The 10,650-nt window shown below is 45.9% G+C and overlaps 2 protein-coding genes across 3 annotated transcripts in view; both read right to left on the bottom strand.

Moving 5' to 3' along the window:
* The window catches only part of snapc2 (small nuclear RNA activating complex, polypeptide 2), a 184,729-nt gene that overhangs the window by 155,725 nt on the left and 18,354 nt on the right, over positions 1-10,650 (bottom strand).
* On the bottom strand, positions 4,153-10,096 carry sox19b (SRY-box transcription factor 19b). 2 transcript variants are annotated; one of them, XR_009928266.1, is made up of 3 exons: positions 9,019-10,096; positions 6,572-6,884; positions 4,153-6,529 (listed from the first exon to the last, which is right to left on the bottom strand). XR_009928266.1 is itself a non-coding variant. In XM_062449327.1 (2 exons), exons 1-2 carry the CDS (start codon positions 9,654-9,656, stop codon positions 6,638-6,640), a joined length of 885 nt encoding a protein of 294 aa, XP_062305311.1. In that variant the 5' UTR covers positions 9,657-10,096; the 3' UTR covers positions 4,153-6,637. The 2 variants fall into 2 exon arrangements, 1 of the variants encoding a protein (XP_062305311.1); XM_062449327.1 differs by having other exon boundaries at positions 4,153-6,884.

Genomic DNA, 10,650 nt, shown 5'->3' with positions numbered 1-10,650 from the left:
TCTCTCCTCCTCATTAAGGTCACCCGTCAGTCTCTCTGTCAGAGCTGGGTAAATACATCCCTGTGTTAGTGGGTACACACTTACACACACACACTTACTCACACACACTTACACACACACTTACACACACACACACTTACACACACAGCCTCTCTTTCCTGGTGGTTCTTGTCTGTTTTAGAGCACAACTGCAGGTGGTCCCCATAACTCACACACGCATGTGCACACAAGCACACACACACACGCACACACACACACACACACGTGTCCACATACACACGATTGGTATTGGTGATGATTGTCCATCCAGCAAACCTTTCGGTGACTGATGTTTCCAGATCATGTTTATTTATTTCTGGATAGTTACATTTAGCTGTGTGTGTGTGTAGGTGTTAGTGTAGGTGTGTTTGTATGTGTGTAAATGTGTGTGTGTAGATGTGTGTGTGTGTAGGTATGTGTGTGTGTGTAGATGTGTAGGTGTGTGTGTGTGTGTGTGCGTGTAGGTGTGTGTATCTCAGTGCTGGAGCCTGAGTCTGAGCCTGGAGCTCTGTCTCCTAGTCGCTGTAAATCAACCTGATCTAAGTCCTACTAAATACCTGCTAGCTCCATCACACACACTCTGTCTCCCCCATTTTCTTTCTCTCTCCCCCATTTTCTATCTGTTCTTTTCTCTCCATTTCCTCACCACACACACTCCTGTTCTCTCTCTCTCTCTTATTTTCTTTACACACACGTATCAGGTGAGATCTGTGTTCGCAGTGGAGCGTGGCTGCCCTGACAGCTACTGTTGAGAGATGAGGGAGGAAGTTTGTTCTACACACACACACACACTCCACCCTACTTCGGACACACATAATAGAGAGAGAGAGACAGACAGACAGACAGACAGACAGACAGACAGAGAGAGACAGAGAGAGAGAGAGAGAGAGAGAGAGAGAGAGAGAGAGAGAGAGAGAGAGAGAGAGAGAGAGAGAGAGAGAGAGAGAGAGAGAGAGAGAGAGAGAAATACTTGTCGGGCCAGTCTGTGATGTCTTATATTTCTCAATAATTTGCAGTCAACTCTGTTGATATAGTGATTGGGTTACAGATTATCTTCAGGTCCGTCAAATCACTGTTTCCAACTGGTGTTTTCATACCTGTTTACTGTTGTTAAAGAGATTATATAAAATCTGACAGATAATTGCTTTCAAAAAATCTTATTGATAGGTGTCCAAAAGTACCTATTTTGTTTACAATCCCAATGGTTAGTTGGCGAGTCTACAAAAGGCGGGTGAGGAAGTCTCATGATGACTGAACGTGCTGACACTACAACGTCAGACAAAACACCGACTCTTATCATTATATGATCAGGAACCCCGCAGTCTTTCTTTTTCTCTTTCCACCCTCCCTCCTCTCCCTCCCACCCTCCCCCCTCTCCTGTCTCCCCCTAACTCCTCCCTCCTCCCCCAGTTGCTACCCCGTTGTTGCGTGACAAGGCCCGCTCAGCTGCACCGTGTGAGCGTGAGTCCCAAAAAAATGCTGTGTATCCGGCGCTCTGTGACATTGCACCCAACCGAAGCGGCGCTCCGCCAAATGCTGACACCCACTCGCTCACCTGCAAGCAAACACTGAAACGAACTGCTTTGCCAACGACTTGTGTTAAAAGGAGTGGCGGCAGTCCATCACAAAAGCCTACCTGGGCACATCTTCGTTCTGGACAGTTGAAAGTTTGACCAAGACTTACCATAGATCAGTAAAAGTTTATTTTTGTGAGAAACTTGTTTTGAAAGTGTGTTGATAAAAATAAAGTGTTGTTAAAAGCATTTTTTTTGTGTGTGTTTGTGCTCAAACAGGACGACTTTTGTTCGATTCAAGGCGTGCGTAAAACTTAATTAGCGGTTTGGAAGATGCAGTCAAAGTTTAGGAAGCATGCACGAGGAGAGACCTGTGACTGCTCTTCGTTTGTACACATTCTGAGTGCGCGTGGGAAGGGGTTCCAGAACTGCAGCGCTAGAAGGGTGTTTGCCCTGCGTGCGATAAAGGAGTGGTTCGTACAGCCTTCCCAAGGAATGCAGGTAAATACTACGCATGGGTTTGTTTCCATAACGACTTTTGAAGTGGTGTTTCCTGAAGCAACGAAATAGGGTTTTCTTTTCTATGTTTACATAATCCCTAGTCTCCTTCAAACATGGGGGCTCATTTAGGGAGGTGTGGGGGGGGGGGGGGGTGGAGAGAAAGCCAAAAGCACTTGTTGCTGCATGTTAATTAACTTCAGGCAAAATGGAAACGTCATTACCGAATAAGTTTATGAGTAAGTAGGCTGCAAGCGCGATGTGTCAACACAGATCTGAGTAGGCGGAGCCTAAAGCAAACCTTCTGATGAGTACCTGAGTCATAGGCCAACACGCACGACACACACACACACACACACACAGACTTTCTCTGTTCCTGTTCTGATGACCACAGACTTCAGAGTCACACCGCCCGCCATCTCCCACGCACTTTTTTAGCCCCAGCTCACCAAATCCATGGCAACCACTTGTTGAAGCCTCACTGCCCGTTGCTAAGAGATTGGACGTATTCGACCAGAAAATCCATCCCCGCTACCCTGCCCCCACCTCTGCCCCCCTATTCCCCGCCTCACATCGACCTCACTAAATCCCCCCTCACCCGCCCACACCCTGTCCCTCCAAACAGTGCCTTATCAAACTTCCGCCAGAGTAGCAACAAACTTTATAGGACCTTTAAATGTAAACCGTTAAGAAGTTATTACTAGGCCCTATAGTGTGCTATACAAAAGTATAGCTGTAGGCTGCATCCCGGGCAACAACTGGCTGTTGAAGAGATCGCCCAGCCTTCACCCCTCGAGCCATCTGGCCCAAAGTTTAATACGCATGACAACTCCTTCCCAGCACATTGTCCTGTTCATTCATTTGACTTTGGAGTTATTTATTAATGTTGATCATCAGTTTCATAATGTTTTTGGGATGGAATTAATATTCCTTGCGTTTGGTAATAGGCTAGCCTAGTCTTCCAATTTACGCTCTTTTCTTGGCTAGTTTCAGTCTTGAGTTGCCAGGGAAACGGGCTGTGTGTTGGAGAGTGAGAGAGAGGGAGAGGGGAGAGAGAGAGATGGGTCCTGAATGTCAGATTGTCAGGGAGCACGGTGGGTTCACCTCTCCCTTCCCCCTCGGTACTCATCCTTCACCCTGCTCCCATCCCCTCCCCTCGCTCCCCGATTAGCCGGTGCGAGCTCTTCTATTTCCATGAGAATGGCGACGGGCGGTGAAGGGGTTAAGCCTCAGCTTCAGAAGAAGGGGAGACGAAGCCTCGAATGCAACGCTAATTTTCTGCTCGGCGGGGGCGCGAGAGAAAAGGAACAAAGCGACCCGGGGGAGTCGTGAGGACTCCGCGGCTTTACTATGTGCACCTGCGAGCTCAAAAGCTACGGACAATGTGCCTTCGAAACGGCCAATTACGACCGGGCCAGCCACCCGCTTTCTCTCCGGAGAGGGAGAGAGGGAGGGAGGGAAAGAGTAGATAGAGGGGGGAAAAGTGAATTTAAAAAGAGGGAAGAAGAAAGTAAATGATCGACCTTAAATCATTGAGCGCGCTACTCCGCCTCCCGACCCGGACGCTCATGTTCCCTCAAAACTTTTTTGTCCCCCTGCTAGTTTTATTATAAGCGTCCTATGCAGAGCGCGTCCACCCGCGGCGCCGCTGTTAAACTTATAGGCTAAACGGACTCGTTTTGATTGACCGCATGTCGTGATTGTTCTTTCCCCTTAACGAACCGGACGGATGAGGTAATCGTTTCCAAAACAGCTGAGAGCAGCAACGTGATTCAGATAACCCCAAAATGAAACCAGAATATCACTACTATTAGGCCAAACGACACATTTATTTGCCTGAAACCACAAATTGAGGTTCACGTTTACAAATCATAATTTCTACAATGAGTTGTACCAACATTCTATAATTTAGCTGCTTTCCTCAACATTTAATTGCATTTATGCACGAAACGGCCCCTTTGTGACATGACCTCTCCAAGAAATGTAGGATATACAACAATAACGCCCAATATATTCCTTTAGAAATTAGTATTTACTGGGCAGTCATACAGTAGGGGTCAAATAAAGAAACAGAAACTAAATAATTGAACTTGAGCAAATGTTTGTTTTGACTTTTTATTAACTTTTTTTTTGTCATCATTGCCATACGAACAATAACAGTTTTGAACCAAAAAAAAAACCAAGATCCTTAGTATAAGGATCTTAAAAAGAATGTTTATACACTATACACAACCACCTGACAAGACTTTACATCTTGCAGTATATTTACAGCCAGCAAAAGTATTAACATACTAAAATAGAAATACAAAAGTGAAAAACAAACGTTAAGTTTTACATACTTGGATTGCAATGTAAACATTCTCGTGTTCATTATTACTTTCATATAAATTACATCATTTCAAATCCCGCCAGATATTGAAGTAAAAGGCTATCAGTATAGTGACAAAAATTCCCTTTTTCAATGCAAGCAAGTTCTTGTTAGTTCATGGATTGCATAACACTAATGGGTGGAATCCTCACAAAATTGTAAAAATGCAAATCCAACAGGTCTAACAATCTAAACCCAGAGATCTCAGACAAAGAAAAAAAAAACAAACAAACATTTCCCTCACACCTAACTTCGTAGCAGCACTGGTTAACTAATAATGAACAGGGTTAGCGATTGTAGATGGACAGAAACTAAAATTGAGCATAATTCTTGTAATCACACTTAAGCCAACCATTTCAAGATGCATCTCACACACATAAGGATAGTCATTTTAACGGCAAAATAGTTGGGAAGTGGGAATCTTCAAGTTGGGCCTAACGACATCCCTACGAGCTAAAGTTACCCTCATGTCGGTTCTCATACGTGATTGAAGTGAAACGACTTCAGGAGTTTACATGACAATTAAGACACAAACTGAATTGATAGGTCCAATCAACTTTGCTTGTGGTTTTTACATTTGGCCTGGAGAACATCACTCAAGTGTCATTTGTAAAAGAGACAAACTTGTTGAATTTGTAGTTCACATGTTGATCACCTAACAGCCAGCAGGCTAATAAACTTAATCCAAATGCATCCAGTGATTGTATACTGTAGTCCAGGCATGCTAAGCCTGTCTCCCTGGACACTACAGGAAGTGTGGGCAACTGTGTCGCTGGCAGCAGTACCAAACAGATCATTTACAAACCGGTCAGAATGTCATCTAATAACCATGGTTACATGGTACAGCAAAACTCTAAACCACGGCAACGGGACAGGATGTTAAAACTGTAAAGTCGATGAATTTAAAAATCAGACAAAAAAAAATAATGCTTAAAAGTTAAATGTGTTGCTGAAGAGTTGGATGTGTTGCTGCCTGCTGTAAGGTTAGCCAGCACCAAGCCTCCATACATACCAGCCAGAAGGCTTAGGTGTTGCGGACCAACGCAGTAGTCAGGCCAGCAGGACTAGCAGACACCGAATGTGGGTTTCCACTGAATCCAGACAACTAATGAGATTGTCCAACAGGATGCCTACCATGTGTCAGCTCATGGGATTGATCGTTTTTTGAAACTACAAGAGCACTTATGTCACCAAGCACAAGGCACCCAAAGGCGGTGTACTTAAAAATATATATAAAACCTAAACTCGCACTGGTGTTTCAAGTCATCTGTGTATATGAGTATACACCCCCCAAGTTCACACTCAATCTGACATCCAGTGTTACCAGAGAACCACCCCACCCCATCACTCCATCGGGTTACACAAACTGGTTCTAGAATTCTCAGTGTGCGCGTGTGTGTGTGTGTGTGTGTGTGGGGGGGGGGGAGGTCATGTGATTTGTATGTCACTGGCCCCTGCAGGTTTTCGATTATCTGACCTGGTTCCCAAGCGCATCCCATGGGTGTCTATTGTACGGTTCCAACCGCCCCCCCACTCTCACCCGGGTGGGCAACCAGTTTGGGATCGGTTGTGATTGCCCAACACCGCGAGGGGAAGCGGACGGTGCCCGCGGGGAGCTATCCAGGGAGGACCGCACAATGGAACATTGTGGAAAGCTGATGGAACCCTAATCACGTGTCGGAACACTGGGAAGGGTTCCGGAACATGTAAAGGTGTGGGGGGGGGGGTGGAGGCTGAATGGAAGTTAATGACGTCAAGTTCAGTTCATTACGTTTTTAAAAACAAAAATGGGGGGGAAAGAATATCAAAATATGTACATAAACACAGGGGGGGGGGGGGGGGGGTCCTTCATAACCAGAAGTTCATCAGGAAGACTGGGATTTTCAGCATGACAGATGGTCCAGGGGGTGTCAGTCAGAGGGATGAGGGGAGAGATGGCCCAGGGGGAGGACGGAGGGAGGGAGGGGTGTGGCCAGAGAACAGAAAATGAAGAGGTAGAAAAATAGTTTTTTGTTGTGACTAAATGTAACAGGACCGTGGAGAGTGTGTGTGTGTGTTTGTACTCGTCTGTACTTGGGTTCAGTCTCAGTGTAGGGGTGTGTGTTTGTACCTGGCATGGCCATGAGAACATGGCCATGCCAGGTACATCTACCTTCCCAGTCCAGGTGTGTGTGTGTGTTGGTTTGAGTCCCAGCCCCAGGTTTGGTTCCTCTGCCTCCTAGATGTGTGTGAGGGGCATGGTTCCTCCAAGGTAGTGCTGCTGGACGCTGGTGTAGCCCCTCTGGGAGGCAGGGTCGCTGGCGTCCCCCCCTGGGATGTACATACTGATCATGTCCCTGAGGTCCCCTTGGAGAGGCCCTCGGTGGGGGTTGTGGCCCCCCGTCGGGGAGTGGGACACAGGCTCGGGCTTCACCATGGACATGACCGGACTGGGCTGCTGGGGACTGCTGCTGTAGGACATGGGGCTGCAGAGACAGAGACACAGAGAGAGAGGTGATTAGTTGCAGAATATGGCATGGTTCTGTGTTGTCAAAGTACAAGCACACTAAGATTTTTGAGGCTTCCTTCTACAAATGACCACTTCCTCCTTCCCCGGGTCAAGGTAAATTGTAGGGAGTCAGGTGGCTGAGCGGTGAGGGAATCGGGCTAGTAAGCCGAAGGTTGCCAGTACGATTCCCGTCATGCCAACTGACGTTGTGTCCTTGGGCAAGGCACTTCACCCTACTTGCCTCGGGGGAATGTCCCTGTACTTACTGTAAGTCACTCTGGATAAGAGCGTCTGCTAAATGACTAAAATATAAATTGTAAAGTTATGGTGAACAAAGCAACGTTACATCTTGGAAAAACAAACAAGAATGGTCATGAAAAAAACCAAAAGTAGTCAAAGTATGCTGTTTTTGTTCATAGACTTCCTTAACTTCTAGAAGTTGGAGGCACATCGCGGTCCAGAAACGATACTGAGAGATGGTTTGCTTTTCTAGCACAGACAATCGTGGACAAACATCTAGATGAGTGACTGTGCTCTGACTGTTGGCCTGTTGTCCTTACAGAAGAACTGGATTCTGAAAAAGTGTTTCTTTTGTTCGGCTTTGACTGACATGCAACACATGGGAGTCCCTGTGGATTGGGCCACAGGTTATGGAGTCATTGTTTACAAACCAAACCTTGACTGACAACATGGGCCAGTCCTAACAAGCCAGGCCACCAACGTTACTGGAGTATCTTGGCAAGATGGGAGGGAGATACTTAAAACATGAGCTGTTTTCACTCACACCTAAACCCTTACAGCTCTGCTACCGTGTGACCGGGGGGGGGGGGGGGGGGAATAAGGCCATGGAAAAGTTAAAGCAGTGAGTGTTTAAAAATGTATCCTGACAAATGTGTGGATATTTTGCCCTGCATAGGGAAGCACTATCAGTTGTTTTTTTTAGTCTGAAGGCACTGGAGGATTCTGGGTAAAAAAAAAGGACCACACACCAAGCTTTTAGCACGCAACGAGCTCACCTCACCAACCCGAGATTTTAAAACCAAACCACTAAGGTGTTCAAAATATTAAAATAAGATGTGATTTCAAGTTTGCTTTAATTCCGTCAGATCTGTTTAAATCTCAGCACGATTATTCTGGGCCAAGAACCAATAGGACAGGGAACTTCCTTGTGTGAAATTAATCATTAAATGTTAACTATCCACCTTCCCTTTTAACAACTTTGTAGATTAGACAAGGGCCTCAAGTTGGTGTTAAGTGGCAGAGTATGAAGTAAGTCATTTCTGACAGCAAACCAAATCCAGTTTAGCAACAAACTATTTACAGATTACCAGATTAGAACGGTGTTTGACCAAATTCAATAATCATAATGAGGTGTTTTCATAAGTGATTGATGACATAAGTATGACAAGTAATCACAATTTAAATGCGTCGAGATATCCACTAACTGCATTTATGATCTTGTTTTCACGTCAATTTGAGTACCAAAACTTGATTTAAAAGTTTTAACGATTGACAACGTAGGTCCACACTGAAGTGAGAGATTTGCCTTGTTAAAATAATAATAAGTAGAATTCAACCGTAAGTAGGCCTAATATCCACTCTTCACTCAGGTGTTTGGTCTTGTCCAATTTCCATCTAATTGAGCGACATTTTGTGAGAAATAATTCGTCTCCTCAATTGGGTCCACAGTGGCCACGCGTATTTGAATTGGATTTAAAAATTAGGGTTGATTAAAAGGAGCATTCTGTAGCGCGTGGAAAGGGCCATTCGGACCATTTTAGTAGCATTGACATTAATAATTTAAATTGGTGCATAATAAACAAGACCTATGATTAAGACGCATATGTCCCATCAGTGACACGCACGCAGGCAGAGTGAATAGCCTTTTATAAACTTCTAAAACCACTTCATTGAATTCATCGAGTCTTAAGTGGCTATGGGTGCACCTACTCATCACATTCAACGGAATAGGGTGCAAAACGCACTGCGCTACGTCAGCCTAGAACGGGCCTACACGACAGAGCCGATACAAACTGGATTTTCATGTACAACCAGACTAATCAAGGAACATGCCTTAGTCACATGGCAGGGGAGCGCACGAGGGAACACACCTGTAGGAGTTGCCGCCGTTCATGTACGTCTGCGCCGTCATGGCCGGAGGGTACTGTAGAGCTGACAGGTCGTAGCGGTGGAGCTGCTGGGTATATCCAAGGGCCTCGCCCTGCATGCCGGCGTAACCGCCAGTAGGACCCCACCCGTAGCTGTCCATCCGTGGGCTTCCACCCTGTCCCTGGGCGGCGGCAGCAGCCAGCAGGTTCCCCGCGGACAGCGGGTACTTGCCCACCTGGTTGTCCTTCTTGAGCAGGGGCTTGGTCTTGCGACGGGGCTTGTACTTGTAGTCGGGGTAGTCCTTCATGTGTACGGCCCGGAGCCGCTTGGCCTCGTCGATAAACGGTCTTTTCTCAGCGTCGGTGAGAAGTTTCCACTCCGCCCCCAGCCTCTTGCTGATCTCAGAGTTGTGCATTTTAGGGTTTTCCTGGGCCATCTTGCGCCGCTGGCCACGCGACCAGACCATGAAGGCGTTCATGGGCCGCTTGACTTTGTCCATAGGGTCCACTCCGGGAGGACACGCTGATTTGGATCCCGGGTGGGAGCTGACCATTCCGTTCACCGGAGACATCCCTTGGGAGGTCTGGTGAGACTGCTGTTGGCCAGGAGGCTTCAGCTCGTGTTCCATCATACTATACATCTTCGACTTAGTTGTGACAGCTAAAATGCAAAAATATATATTTAAAAAATCAACCTAAACCGTCCCAGCCTTTGTCGCCGTTTACCTGGCGACTTTTGGCTGTGGTTTTCCTATACCGGAACACTAGTGGAGCTGCACGCACCAACTGTACCGAATTAGCTAATTAGGACAGAACAAGACGCACCAGTACCGAAACGAACGCACAAGTGTTAAATTACGACTTTGTGTGAAACGATCATTACCTCAAGGTAGAAAGCAAAGCAAAATAGTAAGTTGCCGGACTGTTTGCTTGTTGCAAAAACAAACAAACTCCTTCAATCAACGTGTGTATCTATCTTTCCTTTCGCAGGAGAGTCACAGATAACCACTTGTAGAACAGCGATTCACTCAGACTGAGGCGATACGTGGGACGACAAAAACTTCTTCCTTTCACTTGGGATAATTGTAATCCAGTTCTGACCAATCCCCGGGCGCCGAGCGCTCCTCGTGCGCTCTCTCATTTGCATGACTAAAGGCGGGGTGCGGTGATCTCGAGGCGAAGCACTTGTTGATGCGACGAGACAGCAGGGAGTGTGAGTGTGCTGTTTCAATAAGAAAAGCAATAGGCTAATAAAAAAACACATTATTTATTATTTAAGGAATAATTCAGGATTTTATTATTTGAGTTATTAGAATGTGTAGGTTAAACATATTAATGCTTTGCGTGCGCGTGAAACTTGTGTATAGTTGACCCATTCACTTTCCCCAGCTCTGATTAGGACATTTTATCATACATCTTAAACGTGGCAATAGTTCACCCACAACCATTTTATGTGTCAACCTCTTATATTCTGTGTGCCAGTCTTAGCATTAATGTGCCAATTTTCTTGCGTTCAAACAAGTTCCTAACCACTAATTCCAGTCTACAACAACATTATTTATTTAAACGAATTACCACTCTGTTGTGTCTGCGAACGAGCTCGTTTCTAGACGTCTGACCAATTCAAACGACTGT

The sequence above is a fragment of the Osmerus eperlanus genome, chromosome 23, assembly GCF_963692335.1.
Source record: "Osmerus eperlanus chromosome 23, fOsmEpe2.1, whole genome shotgun sequence".
NCBI classification, from domain to species: domain Eukaryota; kingdom Metazoa; phylum Chordata; class Actinopteri; order Osmeriformes; family Osmeridae; genus Osmerus; species Osmerus eperlanus.
The sequence above is the reverse complement of the archived record's forward strand: the minus strand, read 5'-3'. Positions and strand labels throughout refer to the sequence as shown.

Excerpts from the sequence above, each read along its gene's own strand:
- sox19b (XM_062449327.1), bottom strand. The coding sequence starts at position 9,656 with ATGTATAGTATGATGGAACACGAGCTGAAGCCTCCTGGCCAACAGCAG. Across the intron at positions 6,885-9,018 it reads AACGGCGGCAACTCCTACAG|CCCCATGTCCTACAGCAGCA; the intron begins GTGTGTTCCCTC and ends CTGTCTCTGCAG.